Source organism: Chaetodon auriga, chromosome 24 (genome assembly GCF_051107435.1).
Source record: "Chaetodon auriga isolate fChaAug3 chromosome 24, fChaAug3.hap1, whole genome shotgun sequence".
In the NCBI taxonomy this organism is placed as follows: domain Eukaryota; kingdom Metazoa; phylum Chordata; class Actinopteri; order Chaetodontiformes; family Chaetodontidae; genus Chaetodon; species Chaetodon auriga.
This window is the reverse complement of record NC_135097.1, coordinates 5,936,557-5,956,414: the sequence shown is the minus strand read 5'-3', so window position 1 is coordinate 5,956,414 and position 19,858 is coordinate 5,936,557. Positions and strand designations below refer to the sequence as shown.

The window sequence follows — 19,858 nt, the reverse complement described above, 5'->3', positions numbered from 1 at the left end:
TACTATGGTAACTGGTAGTGAGGCGTAAGGTCAATATTAACAAATGAAATTTACTTTTGTGCATTAGCACCATATGATTTCGGAATTCGTTTTAAATTACTTAGGTAAATTGTATATTTATCTAAATGTGCCGGTACCTGTCAATTTTGGGGAAATTGCTAAATGGGGACAAATATAATCCCCCCCTTTACTCCAAATGGTACGATCTTAGCAGCTGATTTTCAGCTTTGGTGCATTTTTGCCCCCGAGATTACCTGTTCAGGCAACATTTACTTTCACCGACTTTCACCGATTTGGACTACATCAACCACTAACAACAATCCGCTGTTATTTGATATGTAATTCAAAGTACAATTAGAGGCTTGGCTGATGTTTGGTTCTCCAAAACGTCTAAAACAAGGCGGCGTCCGTCGGCAGCCTGAGAAAGTGATGCCCGCAAGACGTCGTTGAGGGCTTAAAGAGTCAATTTAGTCGAAACAATCTGCATATTGAGCACCGTGCTAGCAGAAGCTACAGGGAGGGTTGACAGAGGTCGGTTTGATGCACAAGTGAGATGACGACGTCTCTCCGGTATTTAAAGAATACTAACCTCTTTTCTCCAGCTGTTAATGGTGAGTTAGCGTGTAGCTGTGGATCTACAGCAAACGGTTGGTTCGGCTACCGCTACATGATAAATTATTGAGGTGATAAAATGTCAGTTTGCGGCTTTGCTGCTCACCGCCGGTTATCGAGATGCTTGCTTTTAATCGGCCCTCCTGGATGTTCACCGGGTAAATCTGATGACTACTTTTTAACCATTTCGTTCCATCTTTTTTGATGTCATTGTAGGTATCCCAGCTAAATGACAGAAATCGGCATCCTCAAGACTTCCTGTTGATCTTTCGGTGTCAACCATCCATCCAGCCACAGCTGCTGACAGCACACATCCGGACTCCATGCAAAGGGGGTCCAGAGAGGTCTGCTATCTCTAAAACCAGGAATCCGGAGGGGGATGGTGAAACAAATTGCTGCAATTCTCTTGGATATGAACATCTTGAGCTGTAGAGGCTAAATGCTCCTGTGGACAGTAATGATCTTATAATGGCTCTGGGACCTCCTACCTGAAGGAACAATTATTTAACCGTCGGTTCGCCTCCCGCAGGTACTGAATCTGTCATTTGAGAACCAGTTTACCCCTAAGGAACGACTCTTTGCAGCTTACTGATCCACTTACAGGTCTCAAGGCCTTCTGTAGCTACCTCCTCAGTGTTTCTGCTCCATGATAAAGGCACAATTTAAATTGACTCCGTTGTCTTAAGGTGGTAACAACCCACTGTACTGAAAAGCTGCCATTCACCACTATAAGCTCCCTATTGGTGGGTATCCTGCTAAAATGACTACAGAGTGGGGAGAGAAATCCACAGCCGACCTCATGAGCCGGTACGTCTCCAAGGAAATGGGATATGGAGTCCCCAAGGAGGGTTGGCGCATCTGCCTGGCTCATGAGTTCAAGGAGAAGAGAAAGCCCTTTCAAGCAAAAGATGTGTCGCTGTCCAACGTGTTGGAGCACATCGGCCTTGGGATCAGGTGGGATGTTCCCTTCATGATACACCCTTTAACTTACAAAACCCTACAGGTGCATTGTTTACATGCAGTAGACTGAGCAGATCAAGGAGAGCCCTGACACAGTGATTTTTCAACAGCACATTCTTTTGTTATCATGTTGTACAGTCAGCGTGCACACCCTACGCTAGTTCCACCTCCATATGCCACAGCAACCTGAAGCCTATACATTTAACCCCTGTGCATGTTTGCAAGGTGCAGCACCTGGGGAGGCATTAGCCTGTCGTGTCACATTTCCCAACCCATAAACGGAGAGCAGGTGTGACTGTACGCCTGCTTTGAATTGGCTGATTCTTCCACAAGTTTTCATATTGAGTTTTCCATGCACGATTTTTAGGGGCTTTTTGCCGTTATTGGATAGTGACCGCTGAAGGGAGACAGGAAAAGGGGGAGCGAGGGGGGGAGACATGCAGCAGAGGGTCTGGGCTGCTGTGGTAAAGACTCGGCCTTCATGCTTTAGTCTGTTTAAGTTCAGATAGTGCTTGGTGTGTCTTGCTCAAGGTTTTACCTTTGTATTGCCTTTCCAGCAAATTAGATAAAGCGTTCTCCATAAATGTTGTGTTGAATCAAAAGAGTGTGGTCAACTTCAAAGACTTCCATCTCTCCTGAGGCAAAAAGACACAGTAGGAGTTGACACTTCTTTCAAATGGTATATGAGCTCTGGGCCCAGATATACGAGCTCTGGTCTCAGATATATGAGCTCTGGTCTCAGGTATATGAGCTCTGGTCTCAGGTATATGAGCTCTGGTTGAGGTCAGCTCCAAGTTCAAAGTGCAGTTTATTTACTCCTCAATTACTTCAAAACCTCTCCATCAATATAGGCAGGGAGGCTATTATTTAAGGATGTGTCCGCTTGTGAAGCTGCCTGCAGCAGCTTTAGTCTTTGCAGCTCAATTGTCACCCCACAGCTACTGGGGGGGGGGGGGGGGTCCAGCACAGATGTCAGCATCTGTCGATCTGGTTGTGTTTGTTTGCGCAACAACCGGCTGACATCTGAGATGCAAAGTGATACATTCTGCATCATTAGTGGACTGTTGAGGCGCACAGCCAACAACACTCTCACACTTATGGTTTCAGCCCCGACAGCGTGGCCTGACTGAGGCTGTTTGTCAGAGAGAGTCGCCATCCGTCTGTCCCTCATCAGGCCTACTCTTTAGTAATTTGGACTGAATGTTTTTTGTTTTTTTTTTTATTAATGATGACCTGTGTGGGTTGTTATTTGATTTTGACACATGCAGCGCCATTTAACAAGGCAGCTCGTTTTAAGATCCACATGACGAACATTTTCCTATTAGCAGTGAACACCCAACAGTCAGGCGTGTTATTTCTGCGTTACAGGACTTAGTGCTGCGCAGAGATCCAGCAAGTTCCCAGAAAGCTGTTAAAGCATGTTAAAGCTAAACCACTAACTTGCCTCACTTTTCAAGAATCTGTTGCAACACCGTAAAACAAACACTCTCAGCTTAGGCAGCTAAAAGGCAAGTAAAAGCTTCTTCCCACTTGTCATCCAGAGTTCATCTTAGTCGGCTTGATTGCCGTTGCAACACTTGTTAATGATTGCATAGATTACTGTGATCATTCTGCAGGAGGAGGAGGTTGTTTGGAGAGTGTCAAAAATGGGGCAGGAAGAGCCACACCTTAAGCTCTTCATCACATGTAGGAGGAACTACTGTAACCACTGAACAGGCAAACCATGGTTCCTTAAGTTCACTCAGTACATTATGACTAAGCTTTGAGGGGAAAGTAAGAGAAATTTAAATCCAGATTTGAAACCTCGTCTTCAACCTTATTCTGCTTTACTGTCGTTAAACTATCATCTCACTTGTTGAGCACTAAAACTATCATGAAGCAAACAAATGCTTCGACCTGAGTCTGCTGGATGCTAAATGTGATTCTGGTTGGATATCAAATCAGTCCAACTTGAAAGTGTTTGCCATCGTTGTGCTACAAGCTCCCTTTAAGCACAGGTTGGATTCAGGTTAGCACACTTGGCCGATACTCACAGAGCCAGGTCAGGGTTAGAGCCATTGTTTGCATTCCAGCTGAGCTGCAGAACATCAAGATCCAGACAATAGCGGAACGAGCCGCGGCTTCAAATAACTCGTTTTAACTGATCCCATTCATCTCCTCCTGAGTGGAGCTGTATTCGCGGACCATTGTTGTCTCTCTGGGCTGAGCTTTCCTGTGAAGTTATTGTTTGCAGTACAGTCGGGCGCATCATTGTCGAGCACAGCAGTTTTGCAGTTGCATGGGATCTTCCTCGCTGTGGGGCATTAAAACGTTGACTGTCAGGGCTTTCACATCACAAAAGCCATATTTCAGATGGGTGTGGCAAATGTTTCTACAGCAGCAGTTGATGAGATGAGATGCTTTCCGATCTGAGCGACGCACTACCTGCAACAGAGACATGGTTGGTGAAGCTGTCAGTTGGAGCTGAAACTTGCTTTCCTCTGCCCAAATAAATCAGACGGATGAGAGCGCAAACATGATCTCTGGTGGCATTAATACTAGAGATGCACTGTAGCGCTGGGCAGCATATTTTTGGCTCACTTGTTGAGCATTATCACATTTAGCGGTCGGTTTTTGAGCAGGAAAGGGGTCAGAAAAAGAAACCGCAGCACCTGCAAAGCAAGCACTCGGTCACTGGTGGTGTTCAGCAGCCTGTCAGCTGGAGTTTGCTACAGATAAATTAAGATCACTCTGTCCAGTGGGACAGCAAACACGTCTTTGCATCCTATGTTTTGTTGTGGCCCTCTACAAACCCCTCAGGGACCGTCCAAAGTCCAGGAGCCTTGTTTGAGTGGTCAGAGTGTCAGCTGAAAGTTAGCATGACGAGGCGAAATGTCATGAGGAGCCTTATTAGCACTGCAGCCTGTTCTGTGCTGAACTAATGGCCCGCCTACTGAAATAAAACTTGTTAGCAGGAAACAGCAGCTTTATATTATACTTCATTCTGGACATGAGCAGAAAATCTACCATGCCCCAGATCAAAGTTCAAAGCATAAACAGATTACTGACTGTGGCGTTGACTGTGATCTTCTGCACCTCAGGCCTCAGGAGCTGTTTGAAACCCGTCTGTAACGTAGCCTGCTTAATATTTTACTCCACAACCCCGGCATGATAGCGAGCGCCGCGTGTAGACACACATGCCTGCTTGCACAGATTCCCGCTCTGATAGCATCACTCAGATCAAGTGGAGTTGCCACTTTGACTACATTCCCCTCATTTTTCAAGTGCTTCCATTGTGCAGTTGCACAATTCCCTCTTTTTTCTCTCTGCGTCGGCGTGAGAATGTGAGAGTGTGTGCGCTAATTGTTCACAGTTGGTTCCAGCTTTGCTTTGCTAAAAGCTTGGAAACAGCTGCAGCTGCTTTTAAACCAGCGAGGAGAAAAAGCAAGGTTACGAATGAAGCGTATGCGTGCGATGGCAAACTGTGAACTCATTAGAAAGTAACAAGCATCAACATTCACAACCCTCTGACACAACTGTAATTAGGCTGCATGCTAACTGCAGGTCATGTTTAACCGTCTTTCACACTTCAGGTCCTTCTACTTCTGATTGTGTTGTGTTTGTGTGCTCGTTCAGGTATCTAAAGTGGTGGTACAAGAAGACCCAGGTGGAAAAGAAAGCCCCATTCATTAATATGTTTGGTGCACAACCCTTGCGTCAAATATATGGTGAGTTCAGGTCTATATATACAGCGGAGTCTGCTCACTTTGTCAAGTTTTAGTGTGAGGGACAAGAGGTCTAACATGGGCACATTATTTAAGTAAAGGAGCTTGTTTTATCAGTGTGCTGCAGACAGTATATTCCATATTTTGGAATCTCATGCAGGGTTGCCAGAGCTCTAAGGTGGACGAACACATAGACTTTGGTCTTATACAGCTTGGGATTATCCATTAATCTTCTCGTCCCTTCCTGTTGAACATACTCTAATTTGCAGGCGCTCCACTCGGCGGCATCGGAGGAGGTACCATTACGAGAGGCTGGAGGGGGGAATTCTGCAGGTGGCAACTTAACCCTGGGATGTACCACTACAAAACTGTCACTGCAAACCAGGTATATAGGTATACATACAGGCTCTGGTAACGACTGTCTAGTCCTGGAAGGTAAAATAAGTCTGTGCTTACGTGCCTTTTTACTTCTTTTGTCTCAGTTCACAGTGTGTTTGCGTCGTGGGGGGCAAACCGTTTACCAGCAGGTGCTATCTGTAGAGCGCCCTCCCACATTACAAGGCTGGAACTGGGGCTATTGCGGAGAGTATGCCTTCTATCACGCCTTGTACCCCCGCGCCTGGACCGTCTACCACCTGCCGGGACAGAACGTCACCTTGACCTGCAGGCAGATTTCCCCAGTCATCCCCCATGACTACCAGGTAACCGAGGCATCCCTTCTGAAACTCCCAAATATCTCCAGTATGTCAGCCTCAAAACTGAAGTTGTCAAATTGAATTGTAGTTGCCGTAAGAACCAAATAAGTAATTTTTGAGGATGGCTGCAACACTTACAGTGCATGTATAGAATATACAGTAGAAACTTTCTGTTATTGTAAAGGACACATTTTTGTGGTGTGTGCTGAAGAAGTTATTCCAGCATGTATCTCCTCGCTCTCAGGACTCCAGTCTCCCGGTGGCAGTGTTCGTGTGGGACGTAGAGAACAAGAACGACTACGCTCTGGACGTCTCCATCATGTTCACTATGGTCAACGGGTCAGGACACAAGGACGACAAGAGCGGGGGACACTGGAACGAACCATTCCACCTGGAGAAGGAGGGGGAGGCGGTGTCTGGGGTCCTGCTTCATCACTGCAGCGCGGTGAACCCGTACACTCTGTGCATCGCAGCGCGAGAGCAGGTTTGATTGGTTGATGATTTTTAGCATCAAGGTTTTTGTAGCAGGTTGTAGGAGCGGCAGTAACAACTCCCAGGGTATAAACAGGGTTTAACAACTATTATCTGGCAGTGGATTTATAATAATCAGCGGGGTTGTGAAATCTGAGCCCTTAATGAGCCTTACACATTTCTCAAGAGCGTGTGTGTTTGTGTGCACGTTTTACCAGCCTGACAGGGAGGTCAGTCACCAGACGGCGTTCAGTCCAAAGGGAACCTGCAGCGGCCTGTGGAGCGACCTCATCACTGATGGACGGCTGGACTCTCCGACAGGTCAGTGCTGAAAAACGATGTCTGAATTTACTGAAAACGATGCACAGTTAAACACCCACAGTAGCAATACATCACTCGAGAATTAAACACTGTGAGAGGATATAATTTAACTAATAAAAGAATCTCTGCAGGATCCAGCCCGCCGACGCCTAAAGGAGAGAAGGTGGCGGCGGCGCTGGCTGTGGGCTGCTCGGTGCCGCCTCAGGGCCGGAACACCCTGGAGTTCTGCCTGGCCTGGGACATGCCCAAAATCACCTTCGGCTCTAGGGAGAGGGAACACGTCAGGTGAGTCACGCTCGTGCAGTCTGCAGCAGGAGAGGAGGCGGGACGGCAAATACTCTTTGAATGTTGTGTCCTCTGTCAAAGCCTCAGGCCCAACTGAAAATAACACACATTTCAATGACTTTTAAATGTTAAAGTGATCAGACTGGAACTGTTCCTGCTCTTGTATTTGGTGCACTTGCTGATGGACATGCTGTGTCCTTGTGCCGCCATCATCAGCTTGTGGCTTTTCTGTCCCCAGGAGATACACTCGTTACTTTGGGACCAAAGGGGACGCGTCCCCCTCACTCAGTCACTATGCCCTAACACACTACAGACAGTGGGAGATGAGCATTGAGGAATGGCAGAGGCCCATTCTACAGGACAGGTAGTTACCAGCTCTGTGGTTAAATGAGAAATCAACGCTTGTTTATTGAAAACAACAATGATGAAATATGCTTTCCATCCGTGAACGTTTACCCTGTCATCTCGGCTTGTACGCTCACTTGTGTGTTGCAGTGCTCTCCCCTCCTGGTATAAGTCAGCCCTGTTCAACGAGCTGTACTTCGTGGCGGATGGCGGGACGGTGTGGACAGAGCTAGCGGAGGACGCCGATGTCAGCGGTGGCGTGCGCAGCGAGGACGGGGGGCTGCCAGCTCAGCCTGCGGTCATCAAGGAGTACGGCCGGTTCGCCTACCTAGAAGGTAAGTGCAAAGGAAACAGGCGTTACTGTGCTTTTTTTTTTAATATTTTCTGACACTTTAGAGACAAAACGATTGATGGGTTTCTTCATGCTAATCCTTGCTGAGCAGAAAGTGTCATATTTGCACGCCCTATTTTCTATTTTATAGTGCAACGTTCTTGTGATCGGAAGTGAAAATAACGTGATCGTCCTGTGTGTATTTCTGGTGGTCACTTTTATTCAAAAAGCAGAAATGACCCACAAGAGAAAATCTGAATTGATTCCCTTGCAGCTACAATACAAACATTAACATAACCTCACAACTCTCAATACAAGTGTTGATTAAACTTTAACTTGATCGAATATTCAGGAAAGGCAAAGGTGAAGAGGAACATCTGCTAATAAATGATTTGTGTTTTATGACCCGTATTACAAAGTTTTTATTGTTTCCCAGGTCAGGAGTACAGAATGTACAACACATACGATGTGCACTTCTACGCTTCCTTTGCACTTATCATGCTGTGGCCCAAACTTGCCTTGAGTGTGCAATATGATATTGGTGAGTGAGGTGCCTGATCTAAGCATGTGTGTCTGGTAAAGGGCAATACCAGGACTTGGTTTAACAGCATGAGTCTCTTCTCAGCTGGCAGTGTGGTCCACCAGGACCCGACAGAGAGGCTCCATCTGATGAGCGGGCAGTATTCTCCTGTCAAGACCAAAAATGTGGTGCCTCATGACATAGGAGACCCAGGTAGGAGAAGGACTGAGTGCTTGGTTTAACCTCTCAGGCATCGTTTCAGATCATGAGACTTGAAACTTGCTTGAAACTGGTCATTTTGAATTATCTCTCAGTCCAACATGATGCCTCTGTCCCCCAGATGATGAGCCATGGCAGAGGGTGAACGCCTACCTCATCCACGACACTGCGGACTGGAAGGACCTTAACCTGAAGTTTGTCCTGCAGGTCTACAGGGACTTTCATCTCACGCAGGACAGTCAGTACCTGCAGGACATGTGGCCGATCTGCCAGGTATAACTGACCAGTGTAGTATCAAATGTACTGCATTTAAGACTGATCGGGGTATACTGGATTATTTGTCACCTGCTCAGAATTTCGTTCCACTCAGCTGTCTTCTTTCGGGTTGGTCTGCTAGGCGGTGATGGAGTCGGAGATGAAGTTCGACTTGGACGGAGACGGACTGATAGAGAACTCAGGATATGCTGACCAGACCTATGATGGCTGGACGGTGACTGGACCGAGGTGAGAGGAGAAAACACATGGACAGGGTTTAGCCTGTGTATGTAACTCAAAGGTGGGTCGCTTTGGTGGAAATTTGGACAGAAATGCAAAACTCTTGTCCACTTTTTCAGTGCTGATAAATGTCCGTAAATACGTTCATCACTCTTCAAAGAATGAAACTACCAACCTACAGTCTGAATCAGATGACAGGGGAAGGGAGACAGGGAAGGAAATGGAAAAAAGAGCACAACTCATGACAAAAAGCAGGAAAAACTGAGTCATATGGAGCTGCAGCACTTCTCTAAACGTGACCCGATAGGCGAGGTCGAGTTCAGAAGATCAAAGATGAAACATGAAAGGCTTTGGCCTCCAAAACTGATGGTTCCTGTTTCTGTCCTCATCCTGTGGACACAGCAGGCTCACAGTTCATGAAACTCCACAGCAATTTTCTGTCATTCAGTTAGACTTGTAGATTCAAAGCAACAAGAAATCTTACTTTATAGAGTAGAATACATCACTACAGCTACATTAAGTTCAGTATAGAGGACAAAATGTTAGCTTTTTTTAGCGCTGAAGCTTTAATCTTTAAATGTATGAAGTCAACCTTCGGTGTCACTCAAAAAAAACAAACAAAAAACCTCAATTTCCACTCCAGGTTTTTATGCAAATCATATTTGCATCATGGAGAGAAGTCCAAATAGTAAACCTGTTTCTCTGGTGTCACTCTGTTTGTATTTTACAGTGCGTACTGTGGTGGGCTGTGGCTCGCGTCCCTGTGTGTGATGTGTAAGATGGCCAGACTGGTGGGCAACGAGGACACATACCAGCGTTACAGAGACACGTTGGGCAGGGGCAGCGCTGCCTTTGACAAGCTGCTGTGGAACGGTGAGTGCAGACACCCAAGGACGGGTTCACCCGACTGCAAGTTATTTCTACAACTAAGCAGCTTGAGGTTTGAAATGCCCTCCCTTTTTTTTGTTTTCTTCATGTTTAGGCAAGTACTACAACTATGACAGCAGTGGGAGAGACCTTTCTAACAGCGTCATGTCTGACCAGTGTGCTGGCCACTGGTTCCTGAGAGCGTCTGGGCTGGGAGAGGGAGACTACCAGGCAAGTTAAAACATGAGCGACTGTACACACCTGAATGTATTAAGCATTCCGCTTGCCAAACAGAGGGCTGATGTCAAGTTACACACAGTCCATTACTTTTTTCTTCCTGACCTAATATTTCTTCCTTTCCCTGTGCCAAGCCGCAAATTACACAAATGTCAATAACATAACATTCATCAAAGCTTTGTGGTCTCCTCGACATCCTGTCTCCCTCCAGGCTTTTCCAAAAGAGAAAATCCAGACGGCACTGAAATCTGTCTTTGACTTGAACGTGATGAGCTTCGCCGAAGGCCAGATGGGAGCAGTTAACGGCATGCGTCCTGAAGGAGTGCCCGACCGCTCCAGCGTCCAGTCCGATGAGGTCTGGATTGGAGTGGTGTATGGACTGGCAGCTACGATGATCTATGAGGTAAGTGTGTGTGTTTTTGTTTTGTGTCGCACATGCAGCGGAGGAACGACTCAAAAATGTACTGAATCCTGACACCATGATATGCAATGCTGCTCTAAAACCTTCTCAGTATAAACCATTATTATTTTAATATTGGAGCAGTTTAGAGGCTCATTAGTTCTGCATTTGTGGAAATACTTCCTGGAGTCTTGTAACCACCTCCTGACTCCATCAAAGGGACAGATATGACAGCGGTAAAGCAAATAAGCTTTCTTTATTTGAGGCCACTGCCCTGACAGTAACTTAATGGTGGCTGATAACAAGTGCATGCTTTTATGGCTGGCTCTGTTGACTGTGTGACATTAAGTGAGATCTGTCTCACGCCTCTGCGGCTGTCTGTCTTCTCAGGGTATGCAGGAGGAGGGCATGCGCACAGCGGAGGGCTGCTACCGGACTGTGTGGGAGAGGTTAGGCATGGCCTTCCAGACTCCTGAAGCCTACTGCGAAAAGGGCATCTACCGCTCTCTGGCATACATGAGGCCTCTGAGCATCTGGGCCATGCAGCTCGCTCTGAACACTTCACGGAAGGATTAGACCACGTCAGCTCAAACTGGAGCCGCTGACGGGGAGCAGGGATAGGCTAGGACCTGAGCTATCAGACTGGTGTTCTTAGAGAGGTGCAGCGAGCTCCTCTTAAAATTACCTGCAGCCACCATCCTCATCTGCAGGGCTCCGTTTCATCGGTTACTGACCTTGAATCCGATCATCTGTTTGTCTTGCTTCAAATGTTTCGTAGTTTGAGGCTTGAGGTCACGACTGCGATGGTCTACGCTCGGCAAAGCCATTAGCTACTGTAGATAACAATGTTGTTACTTGAGGAGTTTAAGGTCTTTGAAGAGACTGCAAACGGTCCCTGATTTGTAAAAGCTGTGCAGTGTAGTGGAAACCAGCAAGTGTCAAAATCATAGCCAGTATGTACTGCTGATAAAAAATTGACATTGTGTTGCAGTCTGTTTGCACGCATGTAAACGAACGTGCAAGCCCTACATTTCACAATCATGTCAGTAACAATGTTTGCATACTTGGAACAAGGTTATATGCTAACTATGTGAGGACTGTTGTGTGTAATTATACCAGCCACATGTAGTCATCATCGTCTAACAGTTGAGGACACTGGAGGGCCTTTGGAGTGAATCAAGCCACGTTTGAATGATTACTCAATCAGAAGTATAGACACAAAAATTTCCTCCACTTAAATTTGAATGCTGTACTAAGTGATGTAACATGTGATGAGTAGTATTGGAAATTAAATTAGATTTTTTTTTCTTTAAAAAAAAAAAAATAGCATTGGTGCCTTGTTGCATGTTGACCTATATCTACAGTATAATAATGTAGTGGCAACATTTACAATGTTTTCTAAAATCCAATACTCATGACAATCATAAATAAAAGACTGAATAAGATACAACAGCAGGCTTGTTGTGTTGTGAATTAAATGTATATGAAAACTGAACGCAGTAGTTGTGAAAAATAAATAATTAGCATCATGAGGTGATGAATGTCAAACTGAGTCAGAGGCAGCATGTCCCTCACTGCTCAGCTACTCCGTCCACTGTGTCCCCATCTACAGGTTCAAGGTACTCGGAAAGAAGCTTGTCCCTCTTTTCAGCCACCTGCTGTTTACACTGGTGAGTATTAGCTTTCTATCGTAGTAAGTTTATCCCTAAACTAGAATAATCCTCTTATGAATCTTTTGAAAGCTAATTTTCCCAAATAGCTGAAAGACTGACAGAGCAGTTCTAGGCATGGACATTAAGTGAGGACTGAAGACTGAGGCCACACCTCCTACATTTCAATGGCATAGCAGTCTCTGTGGCGCAATCGGTTAGCGCGTTCGGCTGTTAACCGAAAGGTTGGTGGTTCAAGCCCACCCAGGGACGTTTTCATCTTAGCTGACCAGGTAGACAAGCTAACAATTCAAATCAGATTGTACATTGGTAATCCTAGTTAAGAGTGAGGATGACATAAACAGAAGAATTGAGGATTCAGCATGACAAGCACAAATAACTCAACAGTTCACAGTTCAGTTTCACACACTGACATTTATATCCGAACAAAGTAATGCTTTGTAAATGAGTGCATGGTTCCAGGAACAAACACAAATTCATATTACAGGAAAATATGATAGCACTGTTGTCTGGAGAAGTTAGGCGTTCAGATTAGAACATTAGTGGGTGGACCCAATAAATTAAAAAAAGCTTAATATATCTGCATACAACTACACTGTGGTGTGTAATAATCAATTTATCAACTGTTTTCTGCACAAGACAAAAATTGTAAATGCCAGCCCGACTGGTCAAAGTAAATTGCAAATACCATAGATAGGGATGAAGAGTGAGGCTACACCCCCTGCATTTCAACAGGGTCGGAGTCTCTGTGGCGCAATCGGTTAGCGCGTTCGGCTGTTAACCGAAAGGTTGGTGGTTCAAGCCCACCCAGGGACGTTTTCATCTTAACAGACCAGGTAGACAAACTAACAATTCAAAGCAGACTACACTTTGATACTCAAAAAATACTGTTGCATGAAAAGAACATTGATTGGCATGGGTATATGTACTATATATAAATATATATATGTACAATAAATTGCACAAGCTGTAATGGTTAAACATGTGAGCATATTTTAGCAAGGATAACAGTAGTACAAAAAAAAAGAATACACCAGTAGGTTTATGATGTAGAAATGGGAAAAACAGCATCAACACAGTGCTGGATTACATGATGCTGGAGTTAAACAGTCTGACAGCCGCTGGGATGAAGGACCTGCAGTAGCGTTTCTTTTCAGTTCGGTCCACACCACCTCTGTATTTCAATATTTCAGATGAGGAGCAATGTCGGCAACTGTGAGATCACTGCGCTAAAACAACTGCCACTGTTATTTGGAAGAAAACAGTCGTCCCTGGGTGGGCTCGAACCACCAACCTTTCGGTTAACAGCCGAACGCGCTAACCGATTGCGCCACAGAGACAACGTTGCCATGTGCACCATTGTTCAGATTCTTGTGTGTGTCTCTACGCGTATGCGTGTGGCTCACGCTGTCTGTACATGTACATCCGTGCATGTGAGCGTGCTCGCTACTTCCAGGGCCCGGCTAGCTCTGTCGGTAGAGCATGAGACTCTTAATCTCAGGGTCGTGGGTTCGAGCCCCACGTTGGGCGTATCGCTCTTACTATGCCATTAGATTTGTGTTGCCTACATTTAACATGTATATATCAGTGTTTTCTGACAGTGCCTTACTCTATGAAAAGGTGAACGCCCAACGTGGGGCTCGAACCCACGACCCTGAGATTAAGAGTCTCATGCTCTACCGACTGAGCTAGCCGGGCTGTACATGCGTGCCTGTGGGTCCAGATTGTTGGGACCCACAACAATGTTATACAAGCTGTACAGTTGTGCTAATATGAGTGACCTTTATAAAAGCTTATGGACTTATATTGCGGCACATTGTCTCTGTGGCGCAATCGGTTAGCGCGTTCGGCTGTTAACCGAAAGGTTGGTGGTTCGAGCCCACCCAGGGACGATTGCTTTTTATCCCCGTTTTTCTCAGACATGGAAAAACAATTGTTCCTTAAACTCCTAGGACCTGGCGTCCACATATGTGGACATCACATAATAATAATAATAATAATAATAAAATACTGATAATTCTTTGTCTTTACACTCATCAGGTCAGCCCAAATAGCAAAGAGAAATTAAAAATGCATGCCATGCAAGAGATCAGGTCCTAGGAGGTTAAGTTAGAACACAGGCTGTGATAAATGTTATGTATTGCATAGCATATATTTGACAAGTGTTTAACAATATTTTGCATTTCATTTTAAAAAATCCTTACGAAACAGTACAAAGGACAAAACTCGATTTAGAACTGTCAGATCAAGATACCAACCTTCCAGTTTATTGCTGAAGGCACCAAATGTATCCTGTAGTCTTTAAGATAAATCCCATAACGGGGAGCCCAAGAAACTATAAATTGTCAGGACAGGAAAAAAAGAGATGCGCCCAACGTGGGGCTCGAACCCACGACCCTGAGATTAAGAGTCTCATGCTCTACCGACTGAGCTAGCCGGGCAACTGCTGCTGTCATTCGGGCTGGGGATTAAAAACGAAATCCTCTCAATTGGAACATACCATTATCGTTCTAGGCTGCATTATTCTCTTTTGATTAGGGACTTTTCCTAAGAGGTCACACAGCACATTTATGCAAGAGTAACGCTGTGTATGTTAGGTTTCTTTACAGTCGCAGTTGTGTGTGAGATACCGAGATAACTGAGATACTAACACTCCTCCACTTGGGGGAGGACCGCCTCAGCGACCCCGAGCAGGCAATCCACCCTTTACCGGCTGAGGACCATGGCCTCAGAATTGGAGGTGCTCATCCCAGCCGCTTCACACTCGGCTGCGAACCGCCCCAACAAGAGCTGGAGGTCGTGGTTCGATGACGCCAAGAGGACCACATCATCCGCAAAAAGCAGAGATGACATGTACATGTATTTAGTATAGACAAAAAAGGAAAACCCAACAGTTCGGAGATTTGTATATTTGAAGAAAGTGTGGCTTCATCACCTGAAGCCAGCTCATCAAAACAGTGGTCAAGACCCCACAGTGGGTCCAAAGATTAATCTGAGGGGGTCGCTTAATGATAAAAGAGATAGAAAAAATGCATTTGGATACGTAAAATAAAATAACTTTTAGCCAAATGGTTGAGAAAACTGGTTTCAAAATATCACAAAAAAAGAGAACAGAATTGTAATTCACCAGTGCTATGCGCACAAATCGCCAGTAGATGTCGCCTTTCCACTACAAAAAAACACTGGCGTCTGGCGCTTGAGAGAGAGGGGCCAACTGCTGCATTACAGCCAGTTTGAGCTGCACTCCTCTGCGAAACAGAGGAGAGAGGAGCCGCTCGGTTGTCTCTGGTGACCAGCGGGGCGTCTATTGCGTTAAACTTATATTAAAAGCCGGGTTGTAACCCGCACACGAGGAGGCGCGAGCACACCACGTGATCAAATGCGGAAATTGTCCGACAGAGAAAGTGTAGCGGAGTGAAAGACGGGAGTGGAGGTGCAGGCGTCCGTGTGTGTTTTGAGCTGCCGCTGGACTCTGCAACACTTCCACGGAGGAAACGACGACGGTCCCGGTTATCTTTACAGCCAGGTGTGCCAGTTTCACCTGTCGTGGATAAAGAAAGGTAAGCCCGACAGAAAATAAGACAAAGCACATTTCCGTGGACAGTTTGTGTTAACGCGGCAACTTTTTAGGGAAATTACTATCACCTAGCAAGGACTTCTGTCAGGACGGCTAGCTAATGTTAGATTTAGCGTTATGTTTATGTTAATAATGTTAATTTTCTTAACGTTAATTTTGTCTGACTGCACGCTCTATACCATGTGTCTGTCAGCACGTTAGAGCTGAAGGTGCTGTTAATCTAACCAGTCACTTTTAGTGTATATTTAAACCTCAGTCACAGTCTTGTCATGTTGTTTTGTGCTGTGTTAGTAATTACTTCTAACTCAATTCAACTTTCCGTTTGATTAAATGCACAGTTAACAGTGAAGTAAGTATAACCACATGCCTTTTCGAGCTCGGATGTATACAAATTAAAGCCATGAGTACAAGGAGGCGTTACGGTACGGTACCAAAGTGAATATTGACGCTGTTGATAATGGTGATAGCGCACTTACACTGCAGTGTACCCTGACTGATGCAGCTGGGGTAGCTGAGACGTCAAGTCACGTGCATCGTATGGTATCGTACAGGAAAAAAAGACAGACGTTGAGGGTAACAGTCGGTTAGTGTCTGCATCGTATTGAGTGGTGAGATAAAGAACAAGATCTACACTCCGGCTGCAGCTGAGGCGTTTTCATCTTTGATGAATTTGTCATTTATTTTCTCAGTTCATTGAGCAGAAAATAGTGAAGATGCCCATCACAAGTTCTCAGCACTGAAGGCGACACATTGAAATCCTTTCTTTTTGAACAGTTTAAACTTAAAGATATCCAGTTTACTATCATAGAAAATAAGCAAATATTCACTTTAGAGAAGCTGGAGCCAGTCAACTCTTTTGACATTTTTCTTAAAAAAAAGATGACATAAACTAGTAATTTGTTGATAATATTGTTGCAGATTAAGTTTCTGTTAATCAACTTACCAGTTAATCGCCTAATTGTCTCAGATAACACAGATTCAACTGGTTTGATAAAGAACAGAGGTAAAACACAGTGCACAGGGTTAACAGCATAGTGAAACAATGTGAACCTCATAGTCAATATTATGTTTTGTGTCACTCCCAGCGTGTGCCTGTTGCACACAGAGGGCATTAAATTACTTTCCCAAAATAACAAGCATAAATTCAAAGCAGGAGATGGCTACCTGTTGCTGCTCTCTGTGGCATCTGCAATTTCAGATTGTCAACTGTGACACAGAGCTGTCAGCAGCAAAGCTCGGCTGGATTTCGGGGTTTAAATAAGGTGGTCGTGCGTGTAAATTATGCGCTCACGCCCTTTGAAGGTTACCGCACACTAAAATACAGCAGTTAACACACCGTGAATGTACAGAATGAACTAAATGAATGATTTGAGTTGTAAGCAGTTGTGTTTATTTTATATATACATCTGATTGGTAGAGTATCTGTAACCACACAAACCATCACATTTGTTTTTTTGGGTCACAACTGTCTGAGACCATCACTAATTCTTCCTGTGCATCACTCTGTATGTTCAAAGTTAACAGCCCAGTCGTACCAAACTACGTTATCTGGTACTTTTCATGAAGATTTATTGTTATTATTTTGATAAATCTGACTTCTCATGTATTTTACCCTCTTACATTCCTTTTAAATCATGTTTCTGCATTCCTAGTTCTCAGCCAATAACTTTGTGAGTAAGATAAGATAAGATAAGATCATCCTTTATTAGCGGCAAAGGAAATAGTGCATTAGTTAAAAAAAAAGATATAAATAAATAAAACAAGGCAATGGTTGAGTTCACATTATTGGACACGGGAAATATTGATGTTGCACAGTTTAGTATATGCTGATATTGCACATGAGTGAAATTAGAGGACAATATTAAGTAAACATTATGTATATGACCCTAAAAATAAGCCCCATGGTGTAATAAGCAGGAAGAAGAAGATAATACAGCTTGCACTAATGGATTTGATGTGACGAGTCACGTGAAGATTTTTACTCAAACACCTGTAAGCTTGAAGATTTTCTGCAAAGCTTCCATCCAATCAGACACTTTACGTGTCACACTGCTGCTCTCACAGCTGGAGGTGTGCAAATCTGAATCTCATCAGCGGTTTTCTAATCATAGCGACCCATTTAGGTGCCTGAAACAGCACTGATATTTCATACTATTAAAAGTAGATCGTCCTCTGGTTCCAGACGGTTCTGAGTGGATGTGACATTTTCTGCTCTGTGATGTGAGACCCCCCCTCCCTCCCTCCCGTGTCGCAGCAAGCAAAGCAAAGACTCGCTGCATCTTCAGTCCCAGCCTGGCTACATTAAAAGAAGGAAGTGCAAACCACATGAGATTCTTGGGGTCACTGTTCAGGCAGATATGGGTGGTTCCTGTTAGGAAATGTGTAAAAGGAACAATTCAACAGAAATACTATACCCACTAAAATGAATTGCATAATTTTAAGAAAAAGGTCGGACCTTGCACATTTGGTATTTTCAAACAAGAACCTTTCCAAGGCTGTTTTTTTTTAAATAAAGCAGCATCTTATTTTTGACATGTCCACATTGGAATAAAATTCCCTTTATCAAGCCTGGATAAAGAAAGAAATGTATGTAACATGCTGCATACATGAGCCTCAAAACTATCTGCGCTGAGATCAGGCATTAGCTCGGCTTAAAGAGTGAGAGAAAGCATCTTCAGTCTTCTTTCTGCTCGTTGGATTTTTGGCTCTGAAAAGAAAATAATGCTCAAAAGTCGCTGTAGTGCAGATGCTGTTGAGAAAACTCAGTTTTGATCTCTAAGGAAAAGAAATTCTCCAAAAATCCTCCTACTGAAATACAAAATCAATAAATCTTGACTGAGACATTGTGTGTGTGTGTGTGTGTGTGTGTGTGTGTGTGTGTGTGTGTGCAGCTATCTTTGTGGGAACCAGTTTGAGTTTTAGACCTTGGGACTGAGGACATTTTTGGAAAGTGAGGACATTGTGGCCAGTCCTCTCTTTCAGTCAGACCTTCAAAGGGCTGTTTGTAGACCTGTCAATCGTCCTGTTTTTCCAAGATTCTCCCATATTTTACCCTTCTCTCACGCTGACCTCCTTTTTTTTTTTAGATATTTTCCCATAAATCTCCTTTATTTTTAACCTTTCTATCAAGAATAAAAACAAGGACGTTGGCTGTCACGTTGATGGGAAGCATAACCACCTCTTTGATGTGTTTGCTACGTCCCCCTCGGTACAGGAGGTGGCAGTATGTAGAACATTAGCTGTTAGTGACAAGAAGTCATTCACTCAAATGGCACGTGCCAATAAAATAAGAAGCAGCAGAAGCTGGATGAACATGAGAGGGAGTACCTGCCAAAAAGGCTAAAAGACTGTGCAAGTATCTCACGAAATGGGAGCATGCTTGCCTGTACTTAATGAAGAGCAACATCCATCAGACTCATGCTTTTTGTAAAATATTCAACATGGTTTTCAGAGTATCACACAGAGGGAAAAGAGACAAATCTGTGAAGCATAAGAGCGCCAAAGAGACACAGACACGCGCCGCCAATGACTGCATTTATACCGTTTCATAATCACCCTCTCATGCCAATTCGCCTTTCTCAAAGTCACACCTGAAGCATAACGTGTGAAGCATAAAGTGGTGTGGACATGTCTTTCAAGTAAATCATATTTAGTGTTGAATTTATATGCCCCTTTGTGTTTTCATTTATATAATGCAGGCATGTTCACAGGATTTCACTTTCAAGCAGGTATCTGATTCTGACCACCTCATTGTAATCACTTCTTTAATGTAGGAACTAGTTAACCCAGTCCTTATGTAAAGTCACAGCTTTGTGAGGAGCTGCTCAGACTGAACTCATGTTGGTTATTGTTGTATAAGAGCAGTAAAGCCTGAAAATGAGGCTCTTGTGTCTTATTGCGACAGAAGATTTAAGACCTGCCAACTTTCCCTTTCAGCCGTGTGCTACCATTACATTGCTATATTGCACTATACCTTGTCTTTTCTTTATTTTCATATTCGTAAGCACCTCACCGAGACCTGATGAATGTTTTCCATCTGTGCGAAGCCCACATACAGCAGCTTCAGTCCCCGGCTAATCCTCTTAGACTGTTTTGTTGTTTTCCTTTAATTGAAGCCTCTGTCGGGAGTCGCTGATACTCCTGGCTGGA

General features: G+C 44.4%; 2 protein-coding genes and 7 non-coding genes across 9 annotated transcripts in view; 6 read left to right on the top strand and 3 right to left on the bottom strand.

Moving 5' to 3' along the window:
- Positions 1-482: 482 nt before the first annotated feature.
- Positions 483-11,914, top strand: gba2 (glucosidase, beta (bile acid) 2). Its single transcript, XM_076725424.1, has 18 exons — positions 483-611; positions 829-1,566; positions 5,188-5,279; positions 5,546-5,661; positions 5,759-5,977; positions 6,216-6,455; positions 6,661-6,763; positions 6,895-7,048; positions 7,287-7,412; positions 7,544-7,728; positions 8,161-8,265; positions 8,350-8,457; positions 8,585-8,736; positions 8,861-8,967; positions 9,689-9,831; positions 9,941-10,056; positions 10,274-10,465; positions 10,853-11,914. Exons 2-18 carry the CDS (start codon positions 1,373-1,375, stop codon positions 11,036-11,038), a joined length of 2,538 nt encoding a protein of 845 aa, XP_076581539.1. The 5' UTR covers positions 483-611; positions 829-1,372; the 3' UTR covers positions 11,039-11,914.
- A 396-nt stretch (positions 11,915-12,310) lies between these two features.
- trnan-guu (transfer RNA asparagine (anticodon GUU)) lies at positions 12,311-12,384 on the top strand. Its single transcript has one exon. It is a non-coding gene; the product is annotated as a tRNA-Asn (tRNA).
- A 490-nt stretch (positions 12,385-12,874) lies between these two features.
- trnan-guu (transfer RNA asparagine (anticodon GUU)) lies at positions 12,875-12,948 on the top strand. Its single transcript has one exon. It is a non-coding gene; the product is annotated as a tRNA-Asn (tRNA).
- Positions 12,949-13,398: 450 nt separating this feature from the next.
- Positions 13,399-13,472, bottom strand: trnan-guu (transfer RNA asparagine (anticodon GUU)). Its single transcript has one exon. It is a non-coding gene; the product is annotated as a tRNA-Asn (tRNA).
- Positions 13,473-13,589: 117 nt separating this feature from the next.
- Positions 13,590-13,662, top strand: trnak-cuu (transfer RNA lysine (anticodon CUU)). The gene has a single exon. It is a non-coding gene; the product is annotated as a tRNA-Lys (tRNA).
- A 95-nt stretch (positions 13,663-13,757) lies between these two features.
- On the bottom strand, positions 13,758-13,830 carry trnak-cuu (transfer RNA lysine (anticodon CUU)). The gene has a single exon. It is a non-coding gene; the product is annotated as a tRNA-Lys (tRNA).
- A 120-nt stretch (positions 13,831-13,950) lies between these two features.
- On the top strand, positions 13,951-14,024 carry trnan-guu (transfer RNA asparagine (anticodon GUU)). The gene has a single exon. It is a non-coding gene; the product is annotated as a tRNA-Asn (tRNA).
- A 476-nt stretch (positions 14,025-14,500) lies between these two features.
- On the bottom strand, positions 14,501-14,573 carry trnak-cuu (transfer RNA lysine (anticodon CUU)). Its single transcript has one exon. It is a non-coding gene; the product is annotated as a tRNA-Lys (tRNA).
- Positions 14,574-15,358: 785 nt separating this feature from the next.
- adisspb (adipose secreted signaling protein b) overlaps positions 15,359-19,858 on the top strand; it is a 28,443-nt gene continuing 23,943 nt past the window's right edge. Inside the window, exon 1 of the mRNA XM_076725399.1 lies at positions 15,359-15,692. The gene's annotated coding sequence lies outside the window, so the exon portion shown is untranslated. The remainder of the gene's footprint in view (positions 15,693-19,858) is intronic.